Raw genomic sequence first — 25,096 nt, 5'->3', positions numbered from 1 at the left:
GGGATCCCACAAGGATCTGTTTTAGGGCCTTTACACTTTAACTTATATATAAAGGACATGCTTCATGTGTCACAGTGTTGATATATAATATGCAGATGATGTTGTTATATACACATGCAGCAAGTGAAAAATAATATCTGCACCAGGGACTACAGACAGACAGTTGTCTCAATCTGGAATATTTACAGAAATGTTCATTGTACTTTGTCCCTGTTATATAAATCAAATGACTGTAGTTTTGGTGTTGTACTAACTCAGTCTGTCCTATAGATGGCAGCACTGCTACAGCTGCAGTAACTCAGTCTGTCCTATAGGTGGCAGCACTGCTACAGCTGCAGTAACTGTCTGTCCTGTAGATGGCAGCACTGCTACAGCTGCAGTAACTCAGTCTGTCCTATAGGTGGCAGCACTGCTACAGCTGCAGTAACTGTCTGTCCTGTAGATGGCAGCACTGCTACAGCTGCAGTAACTCAGTCTGTCCTGTAGATGGCAGGCACTGCTAGAGAGATACATCATATTTTTATGGCATCCATCAGCCACAGATCTAGGAGCAATTTAACCTATACACATCATAATACAAACCATTGGGCCTACTCAACCTAAAAAGAGAGAGAGGGAGAGAGAAGAGGGGGGGAAAGAGAGATGAACAGACGGAAGAGAGAGGGAGGAAGAGAGGGGGAAGAAGAGAGGGAGGAACAGCAGGAGACAGGGGGAAGAAGAGAGAGGGAGGATGAAAGGAGAAGATGCACCAGTAGGAACCCCCTTTTTGCATTGGATTTGAGAGTAGTACTTATTGCTTATGATATCGCCATCTAGCCCAGCCCACTTGTGTCTTATTTTCAATTATTATGTGACACTTGTCCATTTTTAGTGTGTAATGTGATGATCCCCGTTCACCAGTAACGTATATGTGTCTCCACTCCCGAGTGGTGCAGAGGTCTAAGGCATCTCAGTGCGAGAGGCGTCACTGCAGAACCTGGTTTGAATCCAGGCTGCATCACATCCGGCCGTGATTGGGAGTCCCATTTTTTTGCCTTTATTTAACTAGGCAAGTCAGTTAAGAACAAATTCTTATTTTCAATGACGGCCAAGAAACATTGGGTTAACTGCCTGTTCAGGGGCAGAACGACAGATTTGTACCTTGTCAGCTTGGGGATTCGAACTTACAACCTTTCGGTTTCTAGTCCAACGCTCTAACCACTAGGCTACCCTGCCGCCCTGTTGGCCGGGGTTGGCTGTCATTGGCCCAGCGTTGGCCGGGGTTGGCCTTTCATTGGCCCAGCGTTGGCCGGGGTTGGCCTTTCATTGGCCCAGCGTTGGCCGGGGTTGGCTGTCATTGTAAATAAGAATTTGTTCTTAATTAACTGACTTGCCATGTTATATATAGATAAACATGTGTTCTGATGACGGCAAAACATTGGTCTGTAGGTGCTTTTTTGGTTTACCACTTTGTAGCTTTTTCTTCTTCTGTCTGAGAATTAAATGAAGTACATTTTAGCATCTGCCTCCTTATATTCTTCCTTGCTATGGTTTGAGTGAGAGTGATCTCTATACAGGGTATTCTGAAAGTATTCAGACCCCTGGACTTTTTCCACCCTTTGTTAAGTTACAGCCTTATTCTAAAATGGATTCAATTGTTTTTTCCCCTCATCAATCTATTTATTGATTGACCCACTGGGAATGTGATAAAGAAATAGAAGCTGAAATAAATCATTCTCTCTACTATTATTCTGACATTTCACATTCTTAAAATAAAGTTGTGATCCGAACTGACCTAAGACAAGGCCCATAAAGAAAAAACAGGCATTTAGACATTTTAGAGAATGTATAAAATAAATACAACTGAAAAATCACATTTACATATAGTTGAAGTCGGAAGTTTACATACAGTCATTAAAATTCATTTTTCAACCACTCCACAAATTTTTGTTATTAACAAACTATTAACAAACTATAGTTTTGGCAAGTCGGTTAGGACATCTACTGTGTGCATGACACAAGTCATTTTTCCAGCAATTGTTTGCAGACATATTATTTCACTTATAATTCACTGTATCACAATCCCAGTGAGGCAGAAGTTTACATACACTAAGTTGACTGTGCCTGGAATATTCCAGAAGATTTTGTCATTGCTTTAGAACCTTCTGATAGGCTAATTGACATAATTTGAGTCAATTGGAGGTGTACCTGTGGATGTATTTCAAGGCCTACTTTCAAACTCAGTGCTTCTTTGCTTGACATCAAGGGAACATCAAAAGAAATCAGCCAAGACCTCAGAAGCCCTCCCAACCGTGAAGCACGGGGTTGGCAGCATCATGTTGTGGGGCTGCTTGCTGCAGGAGGGACTGGTGCACTTCACAAAATAGATGACTTCATGAGAAAGGAAAATTACGTGGATATATTGAAACAACATCTCAAGACATCAGACAGGAAGTTAAAGCTTGGTTGCAAATGGGTCTTCCAAATGTACAATGACCCCAAGCATACTTCCAAAGTTGTGGCAAAATGGCTTAAGGACAACAAAGTCAAGGTATTGGATTGGCCATCACAAAGCCCTGACCTCAACCCTATAGAACATTTGTGGGCAGAACTGAAAAAGCGTATGTGAACAAGGAAGCCTACAAACCTAACTCAGTCATTTCAGTTCTCTCCAAAGATTTTTGATTGGGTTCAAGTCTGGGATCTGGCTGGGCCACTGTATATATTCAGACCCTTTAAGGACATTCAGAGGCTTGTCCCGAAGTCACTCCTGCATTGTCTTGGCTGTGAGTTTAGGGTTGTTGTCCTGTTGTAAGGTGAACCTTCACCCTGGTCTGTTTTCCTGAGCGCTCTGGAACAGGTTTTCACCAAGGATCTCTTTGTACTTTGCTCTGTTCATCTTCCCCTCGATCCTGAGTAGTCTGCCATTTCCACAGGATAATATATATTTATATATTTTTAAATATCCTGTAGGTTCAAAGGGGACCATGTTTATGTTTCCCCCCCTATGATCCCCCATGTTTCCCCCAGCCCTATGTTCCCCAGCCCTATGTTCCCCAGCCCTGTGTTCCCCCAACCCTGTGTTACCTCAGCCCTATGTTCCCCAAGCCCTATGTTCCCCAGCCCTATGTTCCCCCAAGCCCTGTGTTCCCCCAGCCCTATGTTCCCCCAGCCCTATGTTCCCCAGCCCTGTGTTCCCCCAACCCTGTGTTACCTCAGCCCTATGTTCCCCCAGCCCTATGTTCCCTCAGCCCTATTTAAAAAAAATATATTGTACCTTTATTTGATCAGGTTAGTCTCATTGAGATACAACATATATTATACAACAGAGATGTGGCCACACACAAGGTTTCAAACATTTCCAACACATTATACACAAAGCACTACAATTTAAAAACAGACATTAAAACATTGAGCAAGATGCTTTTGAGGAGTTATGGTGCATCTAGGGGTCCAAACATTGACAGCCCCAACCTTCATTATCCAACATAGTTTTCATCCTAGCTTTTACCCAGAGTGTAGAGTGTAGATGGAATTAACATTCCAATTGTTTCATTCAAAAAGTTTGACAACATATCAATTGTCTTAGTTTAGGAAGATTGTTTCCAGTGTCAGGGATTTCCTCCTCTTCATCTGAAGAAGAGAGGCGAGAAGGATCAGAGGACCAAAATGCGGCGTGGTAAGTGTCCATGGTTCTTTTAATATGTAAATGTACACATGAACACTACAAAACAATAAACATGGAAAACCTAAACAGTCCTATCTGGTGCAAAGACAGAGACAGGAACAATCACCCACAAACACACAGTGAAACCCAGGCTACCTAAGTATGATTCTCAATCAGAGACAACTAATGACACCTGCCTCTGATTGAGAACCAAACTAGGCCGAAACATAGAAATACCCAAATCATAGAAAAACAAACATAGACTGCCCACCCCAACTCACGCCCTGACCATACTAAATAATGACAAAACAAAGAAAATAAAGGTCAGAACGTGACATCCAGATAATACATGACATGTCATACCCTCAATCCTGTTGGCCCAGCGGACCTCATGTGGTCACAACATTAATATCAGTGATAACCATATTTAGCTACCTCAGATATGTTGCTATCGTAACAAAATACCATCTGTCTCCATGTTTATAGTTCCCTCCCCTATGTCATGTACTATGTACTGATTCACTGTATCCCCCATGTTCCAGAGAACTACATTACCCAGAATGCACGTGGGGAAGGTTTTTTGTTAGCTTGAATCTGCTGAGAGGCACTTCATATGACCTGTTAATTTCCCACCATTAAACCTGTAAACCTGTCTGGACTTTTATTTTGTTTGGTGTCTGTCTGATGCTTTCACTGCGGGTGGGTTCGAGGTACACGTGGGGTGTGTTCAGTTCAATAAACGTTGCATGACAGTTTGTATTGAACCACCCGTTTCACCTAAACGTGGGGTGTGTTCAGTTCAATAAACGTTGCATGACAGTTTGTATTGAACCACCCGTTTCACCTAAACGATGTGCTGCATCCTTTGATGGCCTTTGAGAAACAGTATGTTTCTGGAGGTGTGACTGGACCAATATGGGTGGTAGGATGTGACATGATCAATATGGGTTGTGAGATGTGACCTGATAAATAAAGTGATGATGTGTGACCAGACCAATATGGGTGGTGAGGTATGACCTGATTAATATGGGTGGGGATGTGTGACCTGATCAATGTGGATGGTGAGGTGTGACCGGACCAATATGGGTGGTGAGGTGTGACCTGATTAATATGGGTGGTGAGGTGTGACCTGATCAATATGGGTGGTGATATGTGACCGGACCAATATGGGTGGTGAGGTGTGAACTGATCAATATGGGGGTGAGGTGTGAACTGATCAATATGGGGGGTGAGATGTGACCTGATCAATATGGGTGGTGCGGTGTGACCTGATCAATACGGGGGGTGAGATGTGACCTGATCAATATGGGTGGTGATTTGTGACCTGATCAATATGGGTGGTGGGGTGTAACCTGATCAATATGGGTGGTGAGGTGTAAGCTGATAAATATGGGTGGTGAGGTGTAACCTGATCAATATGGGTGGTGAGATGTGACCTGATCAATATAGTGATGATGTGTGACCAGACCAATATGGGTGGTAAAGTGTGACCTGATCAATATGGGTGGTGAGGTTTGACCTGATCAATATGAGTGGTGAGGTGTGACCTGATCAATATGGGTGGTGAGATGTGACCTGATCAATATGGGTGGTGAGGTGTAACCTGATCAATATGGGTGGGGAGGTGTGACTGGACCAATATGGGTGGTGATATATGACCTGATCAATATGGGTGGTAATATGTGACCTGATCAATATGGGTGGTGAGGTGTGACCGGACCAATATGGGTGGTAAGGTATGACCTGATTAACATGGGTGGTGAGGTGTGACCTGATTAATATGGGTGGTGAGATGTGACCTGATCAATATGGGTGTTAATGTGTGACTGGACCAATATGGGTTGTGAGGTGTGACCTGATCAATATGGGTTGTGTTGTGTGACCTGATCAATATAGGTGGTGAGGTGTGACCTGATCAATATGGGGGGTGAGATGTGTCCTGATCAATATGGGGGTGAGATGTGACCTGATCAATATGGGTGGTACTGTGTGACCTGATCAATATGGGGGTTGAGATGTGACCTGATCAATATGGGTGGTAGGGTGTGACCTGATCCATATGGATGGTGAGGTGTGACCTGATCAATATGGGGGGTGAGATGTGACCTGATCAATATGGGTGGTGAGATGTGACCTGATCAATATGGGTGGTGAGGTGTGACCTGATCCATATGGGGGGTGAGATGTGAACTGATCAATATGGGTGGTGAGGTGTGACCTGATTAATATGGGTGGTGAGGTGTGAACTGATCAATATGGGTGGTGTTGTGTGACCTGATCAATATGGGGGGTGAGATGTGACCTGATCAATATGGGTGGTACTGTGTGACCTGATCAATATGGGGGTTGAGATGTGACCTGATCAAAATGGGTGGTGAGGTGTGGTCTGATTAATGTGGGGGGTGAGGTGTGACCTGATCAATATGGGTGGTGAGGTGTGACCTGATCCATATGGATGGTGAGGTGTGACCTGATCAATATGGGGGTGAGATGTGACCTGATCAATATGGGTGGTGAGATGTGACCTGATCAATATGGGTGGTGAGGTGTGACTGGATCAATATGAGTGGTGAGATGTGACCTGGTCAATATGGGTGGTGAGGTGTGACCTGATTAATATGGGTGGTGATGTGTGGTCTGATTAATGTGGGTGGTGAGGTGTGACCTGATTGATATGATGGTGAGGTGTGACCTGATCAATATGGGTGGTGAGGTGTGACCTGATCAATATGGGTGGGGAGGTGTGACTGGACCAATATGGGTGGTGAGGTGTGACCTGATTAATGTGGGTGGTGAGGTGTGACTTGATTGATATGATGGTGAGGTGTGACCTGATCAATATGGGTGGTGAGGTGTGACCTGATCAATATGGGTGGGGAGGTGTGACTGGACCAATATGGGTGGTGAGGTGTGACCTGATTAATGTGGGTGGTGAGGTGTGACCTGATTGATATGATGGTGAGGTGTGACCTGATCAATATGGGTGGTGAGGTGTGACCTGATCAATATGGGTGTTGATGTGTGACCTGATCAATTTGGGTGGTAATGTGTGACTGGACCAATATGGGTGGTGAGGTGTGACCTGATCAAATGGGGTGAGATGTGACCTGATCAATATGGGTGGTAGGGTGTGACCTGATCCATATGGATGGTGAGGTGTGACCTGATCAATATGGGGGGTGAGATGTGACCTGATCAATATGGGTGGTGAGATGTGACCTGATCAATATGGGTGGTGAGGTGTGACCTGATCCATATGGGGGGTGAGATGTGAACTGATCAATATGGGTGGTGAGGTGTGACCTGATTAATATGGGTGGTGAGGTGTGAACTGATCAATATGGGTGGTGTTGTGTGACCTGATCAATATGGGGGGTGAGATGTGACCTGATCAATATGGGTGGTACTGTGTGACCTGATCAATATGGGGGTTGAGATGTGACCTGATCAAAATGGGTGGTGAGGTGTGGTCTGATTAATGTGGGGGGTGAGGTGTGACCTGATCAATATGGGTGGTGAGGTGTGACCTGATCCATATGGATGGTGAGGTGTGACCTGATCAATATGGGGGTGAGATGTGACCTGATCAATATGGGTGGTGAGATGTGACCTGATCAATATGGGTGGTGAGGTGTGACTGGATCAATATGAGTGGTGAGATGTGACCTGGTCAATATGGGTGGTGAGGTGTGACCTGATTAATATGGGTGGTGATGTGTGGTCTGATTAATGTGGGTGGTGAGGTGTGACCTGATTGATATGATGGTGAGGTGTGACCTGATCAATATGGGTGGTGAGGTGTGACCTGATCAATATGGGTGGGGAGGTGTGACTGGACCAATATGGGTGGTGAGGTGTGACCTGATTAATGTGGGTGGTGAGGTGTGACTTGATTGATATGATGGTGAGGTGTGACCTGATCAATATGGGTGGTGAGGTGTGACCTGATCAATATGGGTGGGGAGGTGTGACTGGACCAATATGGGTGGTGAGGTGTGACCTGATTAATGTGGGTGGTGAGGTGTGACCTGATTGATATGATGGTGAGGTGTGACCTGATCAATATGGGTGGTGAGGTGTGACCTGATCAATATGGGTGTTGATGTGTGACCTGATCAATTTGGGTGGTAATGTGTGACTGGACCAATATGGGTGGTGAGGTGTGACCTGATCAAATGGGGGGTGAGATGTGACCTGATCAATATGGGTGGTAGGGTGTGACCTGATCAATATGGGGGTTGAGATGTGACCTGATCAATATGGGTGGTGAGATGTGACCTGATCGATCTGGGTGGTGAGGTGTAACCTGATAAATATGGGTGGTGAGGTGTGACTGGACCAATATGGACGGTGAGTTGTGACCTAATCAAATGGGGGGTGAGATGTGACCTGATCAATATGGGTGGTAGGGTGTGACCTGATCAATATGGGGGTTGAGAGATGACCTGATCAATATGGGTGGTGAGATGTGACCTGATCAATATGGGTGGTGAGGTGTGACTGGACCAATATGGGTCGTGAGGTGTGACCTGATTTAATATGGGTGGTGAGGTGTTAGTGGACCATTGTGGATGGTGAGGTGTGACCTGATCAATATGGGTGGTGTGGTGTGACCTGATTAATATGGGTGGTGAGGTGTGACCTGATTAATATGGGTGGTGAGGTGTGACCTGATCCATAGGGGTGGTACGATGTGACCTGATCAATATGGGTGGTGGGGTGTGACCTGATTGATATGATGGTGAGGTGTGACCTGATCAATATGGGTGGTGAGGTGTGACCTGATCAATATGGGTGGGGAGGTGTGACTGGACCAATATGGGTCGTGAGGTGTGACCTGATAAATATGGGTGTTGAGATGTGAGATGTAACCTGATCAATATGGGTGGTGAGATGTGACCTGATCAATATGGGTGGTGAGATGTGACTGAACCAATATGGGTGGTGAGGTGTGACTGGACCAATATGGGTGGTGATGTGTGACCTGATCAATAAGGGTTGTGAGGCGTGACCTGATTAATATGGGTGGTGAGGTGTGACTGGACTATTATGGGTGGTGAGATGTGACCTGGTCAATATGGGTGGTGAGATGTGACTGGACCAATATGGGTCGTGAGGTGTGACCTGATCAATATGGGTGGGTGGTGAGGTGTTAGTGGACCATTGTGGATGGTGAGGTGTGACCTGATCAATATGGGTGGTGTGGTGTGACCTGATTAATATGGGTGGTGAGGTGTGACCTGATTAATATGGGTGGTGAGGTGTGACCTGATCCATAGGGGTGGTACGATGTGACCTGATCCATATGGGTGGTGAGGTGTGACTGGACCAATATGGGTGGTGAGGTGTGACCTGATTAATGTGGGTGGTGAGGTGTGACCTGATTGATATGATGGTGAGGTGTGACCTGATCAATATGGGTGGTGAGGTGTGACCTGATCAATATGGGTGGGGAGGTGTGACCTGATCAATATGGGTGGTGAGGTGTGACCTGATTTGATATGATGGTGAGGTGTGACCTTAATATGGGTGGTGAGGTGTGACCTGATCAATACAGGTGGTGAGATGTGACCTTATCAATATAGTGATGATGTTTGACTGGACCAATATGGATGGTGAGGTGTGACCTGATCAAATGGGGGTGAGGTGTGAATGCACCAATATGGGTGGTGAGGTTTGACCTGATCAATATGGGGGTGAGATGTGACCTGATCAATATGGGTGGTGAGGTTTGACCTGATCAATATGGGGGGTGAGGTGTGACCTGATCAATATGGTGGGTGAGATGTGACCTGATCAATATGGGTGGTGAGATGTGACCTGATCAATATGGGTGGTGAGATGTGACTGAACCAATATGTTTGGTGAGGTGTGACTGGACCAATATGGGTGGTGATGTGTGACCTGATCAATAAGGGTTGTGAGGCGTGACCTGATTAATATGGGTGGTGAGGTGTGACTGGACCATTATGGGTGGTGAGATGTGACCTGGTCAATATGGGTGGTGAGATGTGACGATCAATATGAGGGGTGAGATGTGACCTGATCAATATGGGTGATGAGGTATGACCTGATTAACATGGGTGGTGAGGTGTGACCTAATCAATATGGGGGTGAGATGTGACCTGATCAATATGGCTGGTGAGATGTGACCTGATCAATATGGGTGGTGAGGTGTGACTGGACCAATATGGGTGGTGAGGTGTGACTGGACCAATATGGGTGGTGAGGTGTGACTGGACCAATATGGGTGGTGATGTGTGACCTGATCAATAAGGGTGGTGAGGTGTGACCTGATCAATGTGGATGGTGAAGTGTGATTGGACCAATATGGATGGTGAGATGTGACCTGGTCAATATGGGTGGTGAGATGTGACCTGATCAATAAGGGTGGTGAGGTGTGACTGGATCAATATGAGTGGTGAGATGTGACCTGATCAATATGGGGGTGAGATGTGACCTGATCAATATGGGTGGTACTGTGTGACCTGATCAATATGGGGGTTGAGATGTGACCTGATCAATATAGTGATGATGTGTGACCAGACCAATATGGGTGGTGAGGTATGACCTGATTGATATGGGTGGTGAGGTGTGACCGGATCAACATCGGTGGTGAGGTATGACCTGATCGATATGGGTGGTGAGGTGTGACCTGATCAATATAGGTGGGGAGGTGTGACTGGACCAATATGGGTGGTGAGGTGTGACCAGATCAATATGGGGGTGAGATGTGACCTGATCAATATGGGCGGTGAGGTATGACCTGATTAATATGGGGGTGAGATGTGACCTGATCGATATGGGTGGTGAGGTGTGACTTGATTAACATGGGTGGTGAGGTGTGACCTGATCAATATGGGGGTTAGATGTCACCTAATCAATATGGGTGGTGAGATGTGACCTGATCAATATGGGTGGTGAGGTGTGACTGGACCAATATGGGTGGTGAGGTGTGACTGGACCAATATGGGTGGTGAAGTGTGACCTGATCAATAAGGGTGGTAGGTGTGACCTGATTAATAAGGGTGGTGAAATGTGACCTGATCAATGTGGATGGTGAGGTGTGACTGGACCAATATGGGTGGTGAGATGTGACCTGGTCAATATGGGTGGTGGGTGTGACCTGATCAATATAGTGATGATGTGTGACCAGACCAATATGGGTGGTGAGGTATGACCTGATTGATATGGGTGGTGAGGTGTGACCGGATCAATATGGGCGGTGAGGTATGACCTGATTAACATGGGTGGTGAGGTGTGACCTAATCAATATGGGTGGTGAGGTGTGATCTGATCAATATGGGGGTGAGATGTCACCTGATCAATATGGGTGATGAGATGTGACCTGATCAATATTGGTGGTGAGGTGTGACTGGACCAATATGGGTGGTGAGGTGTGACTGGACCAATATGGGTGGTGAGGTGTGACCTGATCGATATGGGTGGTGAGGTGTGACCTGATCAATATAGGTGGGGAAGTGTGACTGGACCAATATGGGTTGCGATATGTGGCCTGATCAATATGGGTGGTGAGGTGTGACCAGATCAATATGGGGGTGAGATGTGACCTGATCAATATGGGTGGTGAGGTATGACCTGATTAACATGGGTGGTGAGGTGTGACCTGATCAATATGAGGGGTGAGATGTCACCTGATCAATATGGGTGGTGAGATGTGACCTGATTAACATGGGTGGTGAGGTGTGACTGGACCAATATGGGTGGTGAGGTGTGACTGGACCAATATGGGTGGTGATGTGTGACCAGATCAATAAGGTTGGTGAGGTGTGACCTGATTAATATGGGTGGTGAGATGTGACCTGATCAATATGGGTGGTGAGGTGTGACTGGACCAATATGGGTGGTGAGGTGTGACCTGATCAATAAGGGTGGTGAGGTGTGACCTGATTAATATGGGTGGTGAAATGTGACCTGATCAATGTGGATGGTGAGGTGTGACTGGACCAATATGGGTGGTGAGATGTGACCTGGTCAATATCGGTGGTGAGATGTGACCTGATCAATATGGGTGGTGAGGTGTGACTGGACCAATATGGGTGGTGCGGTGTGACTGGACCAATATGGGTGGTGAGGTGTGACTGGACCAATATGGGTCGTGAGGTGTGACCTGATTTAATATGGGTGGTGAGGTGTTAGTGGACCATTGTGGATGGTGAGGTGTGACCTGATCAATATGGGTGGTGTGGTGTAACCTGATTAATATGGGTGGTGAGGTGTGACCTGATTAATATGGGTGGTGAGGTGTGACCTGATCCATAGGGGTGGTACGATGTGACCTGATCAATATGGGTGGTGAGGTGTGACTGGACCAATATGGGTGGTGAGGTGTGACCTGATTAATGTGGGTGGTGAGGTGTGACCTGATTGATATGATGGTGAGGTGTGACCTGATCAATATGGGTGGTGAGGTGTGACCTGATCAATATGGGTGGGGGGTGTGACTGGACCAATATGGGTCGTGAGGTGTGACCTGATAAATATGGGTGTGAGATGTGAGATGTAACCTGATCAATATGGGTGGTGAGATGTGACTGAACCAATATGGGTGGTGAGGTGTGACTGGACCAATATGGGTGGTGATGTGTGACCTGATCAATAAGGGTTGTGAGGCGTGACCTGATTAATATGGGTGGTGAGGTGTGACTGGACCATTATGGGTGGTGAGATGTGACCTGGTCAATACTGGTGGTGAGATGTGACTGGACCAATATGGGTCGTGAGGTGTGACCTGATTTAATATGGGTGGTGAGGTGTTAGTGGACCATTGTGGATGGTGAGGTGTGACCTGATCAATATGGGTGGTGTGGTGTGACCTGATTAATATGGGTGGTGAGGTGTGACCTGATTAATATGGGTGGTGAGGTGTGACCTGATCCATAGGGGGTGGTACGATGTGACCTGATCAATATGGGTGGTGAGGTGTGACTGGACCAATATGGGTGGTGAGGTGTGACCTGATTAATGTGGGTGGTGAGGTGTGACCTGATTGATATGATGGTGAGGTGTGACCTGATCAATATGGGTGGTGAGGTGTGACCTGATCAATATGGGTGGGGAGGTGTGACCTGATCAATATGGGTGGTGAGGTGTGACCTGATTTGATATGATGGTGAGGTGTGACCTTAATATGGGTGGTGAGGTGTGACCTGATCAATACAGGTGGTGAGATGTGACCTGATCAATATAGTGATGATGTTTGACTGGACCAATATGGATGGTGAGGTGTGACCTGATCAATATGGGGGTGAGGTGTGACCTGATCAATATGGTGGGTGAGATGTGACCTGATCAATAAGGGTGGTGAGATGTGACCTGATCAATATGGGTGGTGAGATGTGACTGAACCAATATGGGTGGTGAGGTGTGACTGGACCAATATGGGTGGTGATGTGTGACCTGATCAATAAGGGTTGTGAGGCGTGACCTGATTAATATGGGTGGTGAGGTGTGACTGGACCATTATGGGTGGTGAGATGTGACCTGGTCAATATGGGTGGTGAGATGTGACGTGATCAATATGAGGGGTGAGATGTGACCTGATCAATATGGGTGATGAGGTATGACCTGATTAACATGGGTGGTGAGGTGTGACCTAATCAATATGGGGGTGAGATGTGACCTGATCAATATGGCTGGTGAGATGTGACCTGATCAATATGGGTGGTGAGGTGTGACTGGACCAATATGGGTGGTGCGGTGTGACTGGACCAATATGGGTGATGAGGTGTGACTGGACCAATATGGGTGGTGATGTGTGACCTGATCAATAAGGGTGGTGAGGTGTGACCTGATCAATGTGGATGGTGAAGTGTGATTGGACCAATATGGATGGTGAGATGTGACCTGGTCAATATGGGTGGTTAGATGTGACCTGATCAATATAGTGATGATGTGTGACCAGACCAATATGGGTGGTGAGGTGTGACCTGATCGATATGGGTGGTGAGGTGTGACCTGATCAATATGGGTGGTGAGGTGGGACCTGATCAATATGGGGGTGAGATGTCACCTGATCAATATAGTGATGATGTGTGACCAGACCAATATGGGTGGTGAGGTATGACCTGATTGATATGGGTGGTGAGGTGTGACCGGATCAACATCGGTGGTGAGGTATGACCTGATCGATATGGGTGGTGAGGTGTGACCTGATCAATATAGGTGGGGAGGTGTGACTGGACCAATATGGGTGGTGAGGTGTGACCAGATCAATATGGGGGTGAGATGTGACCTGATCAATATGGGCGGTGAGGTATGACCTGATTAATATGGGGGGTGAGATGTGACCTGATCGATATGGGTGGTGAGGTGTGACTTGATTAACATGGGTGGTGAGGTGTGACCTGATCAATATGGGGGGTGAAGTGTGACCTGATCAATAAGGGTGGTGAGGTGTGACCGGATTAATAAGGGTGGTGAAATGTGACCTGATCAATGTGGATGGTGAGGTGTGACTGGACCAATATGGGTGGTGAGATGTGACCTGGTCAATATGGGTGGTGGGTGTGACCTGATCAATATAGTGATGATGTGTGACCAGACCAATATGGGTGGTGAGGTATGACCTGATTGATATGGGTGGTGAGGTGTGACCGGATCAATATGGGCGGTGAGGTATGACCTGATTAACATGGGTGGTGAGGTGTGACCTGATCAATATGGGTGGTGAGGTGTGATCTGATCAATATGGGGGGTGAGATGTCACCTGATCAATATGGGTGATGAGATGTGACCTGATCAATATTGGTGGTGAGGTGTGACTGGACCAATATGGGTGGTGAGGTGTGACTGGACCAATATGGGTGGTGAGGTGTGACCTGATCGATATGGGTGGTGAGGTGTGACCTGATCAATATAGGTGGGGAAGTGTGACTGGACCAATATGGGCTGCGATATGTGGCCTGATCAATATGGGTGGTGAGGTGTGACCAGATCAATATGGGGGTGAGATGTGACCTGATCAATATGGGTGGTGAGGTATGACCTGATTAACATGGGTGGTGAGGTGTGACCTGATCAATATGAGGGGTGAGATGTCACCTGATCAATATGGGTGGTGAGATGTGACCTGGTCAATATGGGTGGTGAGGTGTGACTGGATCAACATCGGTGGTGAGGTATGACCTGATCGATATGGGTGGTGAGGTGTGACCTGATCAATATAGGTGGGGAGGTGTGACTGGACCAATATGGGTGGTGAGGTGTGACCAGATCAATATGGGGGTGAGATGTGACCTGATCAATATGGGCGGTGAGGTATGACCTGATTAATATGGGGGTGAGATGTGACCTGATCGATATGGGTGGTGAGGTGTGACTTGATTAACATGGGTGGTGAGGTGTGACCTGATCAATATGGGGTGTGAGAAGTGACCTGATCAATATGGGTGGTGAGGTGTGACCTGATCAATATGGGGGTTAGATGTCACCTAATCAATATGGGTGGTGAGATGTGACCTGATCAATATGGGTGGTGAGGTGTGACTGGACCAATATGGGTGGTGAGGTGACTGGACCAATATGGGTGGTGAAGTGTGACCTGATCAATGTGGATGGTGAGGTGTGACTGGACCAATATGGGTGGTGAGATGTGACCTGGTCAATATGGGTGGTGGGTGTGACCTGATCAATATAGTGATGATGTGTGACCAGACCAATATGGGTGGTGAGGTATGACCTGATTGATATGGGTGGTGAGGTGTGACCGGATCAATATGGGCGGTGAGGTATGACCTGATTAACATGGGTGGTGAGGTGTGACCTGATCAATATGGGTGGTGAGGTGTGATCTGATCAATATGGGGGTGAGATGTCACCTGATCAATATGGGTGATGAGATGTGACCTGATCAATATTGGTGGTGAGGTGTGACTGGACCAATATGGGTGGTGAGGTGTGACTGGACCAATATGGGTGGTGAGGTGTGACCTGATCGATATGGGTGGTGAGGTGTGACCTGATCAATATAGGTGGGGAAGTGTGACTGGACCAATATGGGTTGCGATATGTGGCCTGATCAATATGGGTGGTGAGGTGTGACCAGATCAATATGGGGGTGAGATGTGACCTGATCAATATGGGTGGTGAGGTATGACCTGATTAACATGGGTGGTGAGGTGTGACCTGATCAATATGAGGGGTGAGATGTCACCTGATCAATATGGGTGGTGAGATGTGACCTGGTCAATATGGGTGGTGAGGTGTGACTGGACCAATATGGGTGGTGAGGTGTGACTGGACCAATATGGGTGTTGATGTGTGACCAGATCAATAAGGTTGGTGAGGTGTGACCTGATTAATATGGGTGTTGAGATGTGACCTGATCAATATGGGTGGTGAGGTGTGACTGGACCAATATGGGTGGTGAGGTGTGACCTGATTAATATGGGTGATGAAATGTGACCTGATCAATGTGGGTGGTGAGGTGTGACTGGACCAATATGGGTGGTGAGATGTGACCTGGTCAATATCGGTGGTGAGATGTGACCTGATCAATATGGGTGGTGAGGTGTGACTGGACCAATATGGGTGGTGCGGTGTGACTGGACCAATATGGGTGGTGAGGTGTGACCTGATCAATAAGGGTGGTGAGGTGTGACCTGATCAATATGGGTGGTGAGGTATGACCTGATTAACATGGGTGGTGAGGTGTGACCTGATCAATATGGGGGTGAGATGTGACCTGATCAATATGGGTGGTGAGGTGTGACCTGACCAATATGGGTGGTGAGGTGTGACTGAACCAATATGGGTGGTGATATGTGACCTGATCAATATGGGTGGTGATATGTGTCCTGATCAATATGGGTGGTGAGGTGTGACCAGATCAATATGGGGGTGAGATGTGACCTGATCAATATGGGTGGTGAGGTATGACCTGATTAACATGGGTGGTGAGGTGTGACCTGATCAATATGGGGTTACGATGTGACCTGATCAATATGGGTGGTGAGGTGTCACCTGATAAATATGGGTGTTGAGATGTGAGATGTGACCTCATCAATGTGGATGGTGAGGTTGACCGACCAATATGGATGGTGAGGTGTGACCTGATCAATATTGGTGGTGAGGTGTGGCTGGACCAATATGGACAGTGAGATGTGACCTAATCAAATGGGGGTGAGGTGTGACTGGACCAATATCGGTGGTGAGGTTTGACCTGATCAATATGGGCGGTGAGGTATGACCTGATTAACATGGGTGGTGAGGTGTGACCTGATTAATATGGGTGGTGAAGTGTGACTGGACCAATATGGGTGGTGAGGTGTGACCTGATCAATATGGGTGGTGTTGTGTGACCTGATCAATATGGGTGGTGATGTGTGACTGGACCAATACGGGTGGTAAGGTGTGACCTGATCAATATATGTGACCTGATCAATTTGGGTGGTGACCTGATCGATCTGGGTGGTGAGGTGCAACCTGATAAATATGGGTGTTGAGATGTGAGATGTTACCTGATCAATGTGGATGGTGAGGTTTGTCCGGACCAATATGGATGGTGAAGTGTGAACTGATCAATATGGGTGGTGAGGTGTGACTGGACCAATATGGACGGTGAGATGTGACCTAATCAAATGGGGGTGAGGTGTGACTGGACCAATATGGGTGGTGAGTTTTGACCTGATCAATATGGGGGGTGAGGTGTGACCTGATCAATATGGGTGGTAGCGTGTGACCTGATCAATATGGTTGGTGAGATGTGACCTGATCAATATGGGTGGTGAGGTGTGACTGGACCAAAATGGGTGGTGAGGTGTGACTGGACCAATATGGCTCGTGAGGTGTGACCTGATTTAATATGGGTGGTGAGGTGTGAGTGGACCATTGTGGATGGTGAGGTGTGACCTGATCAATATGGGTGGTGTGGTGTGACCTGATTAATATGGGTGGTGAGGTGTGACCTGATTAATATGGGTGGTGAGGTGTGACTGGACCTATATGGGTGGTGAGTGACCTGATTAATGTGGGTGCTGAGGTGTGACCTGATTGATAGGATGGTGAGGTGTGACCTGATCAATAGGGGTGGTGAGGTGTGACCTGATCAATATAGTGATGATGTGTGACCAGACCAATATGGGTGGTGAAGTATGACCTGATTGATATGGGTGGTGAGGTGTGATCTGATTAATATGGGGGGTGAGGTGTATCCTGATCAATATAGGTGGGGAGGTGTGACTGGACCAATATGGATGGTGTTGTGTGACCTGATCAAATGGGGGGTGAGGTGTGAATGCACCAATATGGGTGGTGAGGTTTGACCTGATCAATATGGGGGGTGAGATGTGACCTGATCAATATGGGTGGTGAGGTGTGACCAGACCAATATGGGTGGTGAGGTATGACCTGATTAACATGGGAGGTGAGGTGTGACCTGATTAATATTGGTGGTGAGGTGTGACCTGATCAATATGGGTGGTAATGTGTGACTGGACCAATATGAGTGGTGAGGTGTGATCTGATCAATAGGGGGGTGAGATGTCACCTGATCAATATGGGTGATGAGATGTGACCTGATCAATATTGGTGGTGAGGTGTGACTGGACCAATATGGGTGGTGAGGTGACTGGACCAATATGGGTGGTGAGGTGTGACCTGATCGATATGGGTGGTGAGGTGTGACCTGATCAATATAGGTGGGGAAGTGTGACTGGACCAATATGGATTGCGATATGTGCCCTGATCAATATGGGTGGTGAGGTGTGACCAGATCAATATGGGGGTGAGATGTGACCTGATCAATATGGGTGGTGAGGTATGACCTGATTAACATGGGTGGTGAGGTGTGACCTGATCAATATGAGGGGTGAGATGTCACCTGATCAATATGGGTGGTGAGATGTGACCTGGTCAATATGGGTGGTGAGGTGTGACTGGATCAACATCGGTGGTGAGGTATGACCTGATCGATATGGGTGGTGAGGTGTGACCTGATCAATATAGGTGGGGAGGTGTGACTGGACCAATATGGGTGGTGAGGTGTGACCAGATCAATATGGGGGTGAGATGTGACCTGATCAATATGGGCGGTGAGGTATGACCTGATTAATATGGGGGTGAGATGTGACCTGATCGATATGGGTGGTGAGGTGTGACTTGATTAACATGGGTGGTGAGGTGTGACCTGATCAATATGGGGGTGAGAAGTGACCTGATCAATATGGGTGGTGAGGTGTGACCTGATTGATATGGGTGGTGAGGTGTGACCGGATCAACATCGGTGGTGAGGTATGACCTGATCGATATGGGTGGTGAGGTGTGACCTGATCAATATAGGTGGGGAGGTGTGACTGGACCAATATGGGTGGTGAGGTGTGACCAGATCAATATGGGGGTGAGATGTGACCTGATCAATATGGGCGGTGAGGTATGACCTGATTAATATGGGGTTGAGATGTGACCTGATCGATATGGGTGGTGAGGTGTGACTTGATTAACATGGGTGGTGAGGTGTGACCTGATCAATATGGGGGTGAGAAGTGACCTGATCAATATGGGTGGTGAGGTGTGACCTGATCAATATGGGGGTTAGATGTCACCTAATCAATATGGGTGGTGAGATGTGACCTGATCAATATGGGTGGTGAGGTGTGACTGGACCAATATGGGTGGTGAGGTGTGACTGGACCAATATGGGTGGTGAAGTGTGACCTGATCAATAAGGGTGGTGAGGTGTGACCTGATAAATAAGGGTGGTGAAATGTGACCTGATCAATGTGGATGGTGAGGTGTGACTGGACCAATATGGGTGGTGAGATGTGACCTGGTCAATATGGGTGGTGGGTGTGACCTGATCAATATAGTGATGATGTGTGACCAGACCAATATGGGTGGTGAGGTATGACCTGATTGATATGGGTGGTGAGGTGTGACCGGATCAATATGGGCGGTGAGGTATGACCTGATTAACATGGGTGGTGAGGTGTGACCTGATCAATATGGGTGGTGAGGTGTGATCTGATCAATATGGGGGGTGAGATGTCACCTGATCAATATGGGTGATGAGATGTGACCTGATCAATATTGGTGGTGAGGTGTGACTGGACCAATATGGGTGGTGAGGTGTGACTGGACCAATATGGGTGGTGAGGTGTGACCTGATCGATATGGGTGGTGAGGTGTGACCTGATCAATATAGGTGGGGAAGTGTGACTGGACCAATATGGGTTGCGATATGTGGCCTGATCAATATGGGTGGTGAGGTGTGACCAGATCAATATGGGGGTGAGATGTGACCTGATCAATATGGGTGGTGAGGTATGACCTGATTAACATGGGTGGTGAGGTGTGACCTGATCAATATGAGGGGTGAGATGTCACCTGATCAATATGGGTGGTGAGATGTGACCTGGTCAATATGGGTGGTGAGGTGTGACTGGATCAACATCGGTGGTGAGGTATGACCTGATCGATATGGGTGGTGAGGTGTGACCTGATCAATATAGGTGGGGAGGTGTGACTGGACCAATATGGGTGGTGAGGTGTGACCAGATCAATATGGGGGTGAGATGTGACCTGATCAATATGGGCGGTGAGGTATGACCTGATTAATATGGGGGTGAGATGTGACCTGATCGATATGGGTGGTGAGGTGTGACTTGATTAACATGGGTGGTGAGGTGTGACCTGATCAATATGGGGTGAGAAGTGACCTGATCAATATGGGTGGTGAGGTGTGACCTGATCAATATGGGGGTTAGATGTCACCTAATCAATATGGGTGGTGAGATGTGACCTGATCAATATGGGTGGTGAGGTGTGACTGGACCAATATGGGTGGTGAGGTGTGACTGGACCAATATGGGTGGTGAAGTGTGACCTGATCAATGTGGATGGTGAGGTGTGACTGGACCAATATGGGTGGTGAGATGTGACCTGGTCAATATGGGTGGTGGGTGTGACCTGATCAATATAGTGATGATGTGTGACCAGACCAATATGGGTGGTGAGGTATGACCTGATTGATATGGGTGGTGAGGTGTGACCGGATCAATATGGGCGGTGAGGTATGACCTGATTAACATGGGTGGTGAGGTGTGACCTGATCAATATGGGTGGTGAGGTGTGATCTGATCAATATGGGGGGTGAGATGTCACCTGATCAATATGGGTGATGAGATGTGACCTGATCAATATTGGTGGTGAGGTGTGACTGGACCAATATGGGTGGTGAGGTGTGACTGGACCAATATGGGTGGTGAGGTGTGACCTGATCGATATGGGTGGTGAGGTGTGACCTGATCAATATAGGTGGGGAAGTGTGACTGGACCAATATGGGTTGCGATATGTGGCCTGATCAATATGGGTGGTGAGGTGTGACCAGATCAATATGGGGGTGAGATGTGACCTGATCAATATGGGTGGTGAGGTATGACCTGATTAACATGGGTGGTGAGGTGTGACCTGATCAATATGAGGGGTGAGATGTCACCTGATCAATATGGGTGGTGAGACGTGACCTGGTCAATATGGGTGGTGAGGTGTGACTGGACCAATATGGGTGGTGAGGTGTGACTGGACCAATATGGGTGTTGATGTGTGACCAGATCAATAAGGTTGGTGAGGTGTGACCTGATTAATATGGGTGTTGAGATGTGACCTGATCAATATGGGTGGTGAGGTGTGACTGGACCAATATGGGTGGTGAGGTGTGACCTGATTAATATGGGTGATGAAATGTGACCTGATCAATGTGGATGGTGAGGTGTGACTGGACCAATATGGGTGGTGAGATGTGACCTGGTCAATATCGGTGGTGAGATGTGACCTGATCAATATGGGTGGTGAGGTGTGACTGGACCAATATGGGTGGTGCGGTGTGACTGGACCAATATGGGTGGTGAGGTGTGACCTGATCAATAAGGGTGGTGAGGTGTGACCTGATCAATATGGGTGGTGAGGTATGACCTGATTAACATGGGTGGTGAGGTGTGACCTGATCAATATGGGGGTGAGATGTGACCTGATCAATATGGGTGGTGAGGTGTGACTGGACCAATATGGGTGGTGAGGTGTGACTGAACCAATATGGGTGGTGATATGTGACCTGATCAATATGGGTGGTGATATGTGTCCTGATCAATATGGGTGGTGAGGTGTGACCAGATCAATATGGGGGTGAGATGTGACCTGATCAATATGGGTGGTGAGGTATGACCTGATTAACATGGGTGGTGAGGTGTGACCTGATCAATATGGGGTTACGATGTGACCTGATCAATATGGGTGGTGAGGTGTCACCTGATAAATATGGGTGTTGAGATGTGAGATGTGACCTCATCAATGTGGATGGTGAGGTTTGACCGGACCAATATGGATGGTGAGGTGTGACCTGATCAATATTGGTGGTGAGGTGTGGCTGGACCAATATGGACAGTGAGATGTGACCTAATCAAATGGGGGTGAGGTGTGACTGGACCAATATCGGTGGTGAGGTTTGACCTGATCAATATGGGCGGTGAGGTATGACCTGATTAACATGGGTGGTGAGGTGTGACCTGATTAATATGGGTGGTGAAGTGTGACTGGACCAATATGGGTGGTGAGGTGTGACCTGATCAATATGGGTGGTGTTGTGTGACCTGATCAATATGGGTGGTGATGTGTGACTGGACCAATACGGGTGGTAAGGTGTGACCTGATCAATATATGTGACCTGATCAATTTGGGTGGTGACCTGATCGATCTGGGTGGTGAGGTGTAACCTGATAAATATGGGTGTTGAGATGTGAGATGTTACCTGATCAATGTGGATGGTGAGGTTTGTCCGGACCAATATGGATGGTGAAGTGTGAACTGATCAATATGGGTGGTGAGGTGTGACTGGACCAATATGGACGGTGAGATGTGACCTGATTAATGTGGGTGCTGAGGTGTGACCTGATTGATATGATGGTGAGGTGTGACCAGATCAGGTGGTGAGGTGTGACCTGATCAATATAGTGATGATGTGTGACCAGACCAATATGGGTGGTGAAGTATGACCTGATTGATATGGGTGGTGAGGTGTGATCTGATTAATATGGGGGGTGAGGTGTATCCTGATCAATATAGGTGGGGAGGTGTGACTGGACCAATATGGATGGTGTTGTGTGACCTGATCAAATGGGGGGTGAGGTGTGAATGCACCAATATGGGTGGTGAGGTTTGACCTGATCAATATGGGGGGTGAGATGTGACCTGATCAATATGGGTGGTGAGGTGTGACCAGACCAATATGGGTGGTGAGGTATGACCTGATTAACATGGGAGGTGAGGTGTGACCTGATTAATATTGGTGGTGAGGTGTGACCTGATCAATATGGGTGGTAATGTGTGACTGGACCAATATGGGTGGTGAAGTGTGACCTGATCAATATGGGTTGGTGAGATGTGACCTGATCAATGTGGGTGGTGATGTGTGACCTGATCAATATTTTGGGGTGAGATGTGACCTAACCAATATGGGTGTTGAGGTTTGACCTGGTCAATATGGGTGGTGATTTGAGACCTGATCAATATGGGTGGTAAGGTGTAACCTGATCAATATGGGTGGGGTTATGTGACCTGATCGATCTGGGTGGTGAGGTGTAACCTGATAAATATGGGTGTTGAGATGTGAGATGTGACCTCATCAATGTTGATGGTGAGGTTTGACCGGACCAATATGGATGGTGAGGTGTGACTGGACCAATATGGACAGTGAGATGTGACCTAATCAAATGGGGGGTGAGGTGTGACTGGACCAATATGGGTGGTGAGGTTTGACCTGATCGATATGGGGGGTGAGATGTGACCTGATCAATATGGGTGGTAGGGTGTGACCTGATTTAATATGGGTGGTGAGGTGTGAGTGGACCATTGTGGATGGTGAGGTGTGACCTGATCAATATGGGTGGTGTGGTGTGACCTGATTAATATGGGTGGTGATGTGTGACCTGATCAATATGGGTGGTAGGGTGTGACCTGATCAATATGGGGGGTGAGATGTGACCTGATCAAAATGGGTGGTGCGATGTGACCTGATCAATATGGGTGGTGAGGTGTGACTGGACCAACATGGGTGGTGAGGTGTGACTGGACCAATATGGCTCCTGAGGTGTGACCTGATTTTATATGGGTGGTGAGGTGTGAGTGGACCATTGTGGATGGTGAGGTGTGATCTGATCAATATGGGTGGTGTGGTGTGACCTGATTAATATGGGTTGTGAGGTGTGACCTGATTAATATGGGTGGTGAGGTGTGACCTGATTAATGTGGGTGCTGAGGTGTGACCTGATTGATATGATGGTGAGGTGTGACCTGATCAATATGGGTGGTGAGGTGTGACCTGATCAATATGGGTGGTAAGATATGACCTGGTCAATATAGTGATATTGTTTGACTGGACCAATATGGATGGTGAGGTGTGACCTGATCAAATGGGGGGTGAGGTGTGAATGCACCAATATGGGTGGTGAGGTTTGACCTGATCAATATGGGGGGTGAGATGTGACCTGATCAATATGGGTGGTGAGGTGTGACTGGACCAATATGGGTGGTGAGGTGTGACTGGACCAATATGGGTGGTGAGATGTGACCTGGTCAATATGGGTGGTGAGATGTGACCTGATCAATATAGTGATGATGTGTGACCAGACCAATATGGGTGTCGAGGTATGACCTGATTAATGTGAATGGTGAGGTGTGACCTGATCAATATGGGGGGTGAGATGTGAATTGATCAATATGGGTGGTAAGGTATGACCTGATCAATATGGGGGATGAGATGTCACCTGATCAATATGGGTGGTGAGGTGTGACCAGATCAATATGGGGGTGAGATGTGACCTGATCAATATGGGTGGTAAGGTATGACCTGATTAACATGGGTGGTGAGATGTCACCTGATCAATATGGGGGGTGAGATTTGACCTGATCAATATGGTTGGTGAGGTGTGACCTGATCAATATGGGGGTGAGATGTCACCTGATCAATATGGGTGGTGAGATGTGACCTGATCAATATGGGTGGTGAGGTGTGACTGGACCAATATGGGTGGTGAGGTGTGACTGGACCAACATGGGTGGTGAGGTGTGACCTGATTAACATGGGTGGTGAGGTGTGACCTGATAAATATGGGTGTTGAGATGTGAGATGTAACCTGATCAATGTGGATGGTGAGGTTTGTCCGGACCAATATGGGTGGTGAGGTGTGACCTGATCAATATGGGCGGTGAGGTATGACCTGATTAACATGGGTGGTGAGGTGTGACCTGATTAATATGGGTGGTGATGTGTGACCTGATCAATATGGGTGGTGTGGTGTGACCTGATTAATATGGGTGGTGAGGTGTGACCTGATTAATATGGGTGGTGAGATGTGACTGGACCTATATGGGTGCTGAGGTGTGACCTGATTGATATGATGGTGAGGTGTGACCTGATTAATATGGGTGGTGAGGTG

At 47.4% G+C, this 25,096-nt stretch overlaps 1 protein-coding gene across 1 annotated transcript in view; it reads left to right on the top strand.

Moving 5' to 3' along the window:
• Positions 1–3,204, top strand: part of LOC112238632 (perforin-1-like) — a gene marked incomplete at its 3' end in the record, with an annotated part of 30,603 nt that extends 27,399 nt beyond the window's left edge. The window contains exon 9 of the mRNA XM_042314743.1: positions 3,010–3,204. Within this exon, the coding sequence (XP_042170677.1) occupies positions 3,010–3,204 (195 nt within the window). The remainder of the gene's footprint in view (positions 1–3,009) is intronic.
• Positions 3,205–25,096: the final 21,892 nt, after the last annotated feature.

This window comes from Oncorhynchus tshawytscha, unplaced genomic scaffold (genome assembly GCF_018296145.1).
Source record: "Oncorhynchus tshawytscha isolate Ot180627B unplaced genomic scaffold, Otsh_v2.0 Un_contig_622_pilon_pilon, whole genome shotgun sequence".
Classification (NCBI taxonomy): domain Eukaryota; kingdom Metazoa; phylum Chordata; class Actinopteri; order Salmoniformes; family Salmonidae; genus Oncorhynchus; species Oncorhynchus tshawytscha.
Note: the sequence above shows the minus strand (reverse complement) of the source record. Positions and strands in the feature narration are given on the sequence as shown.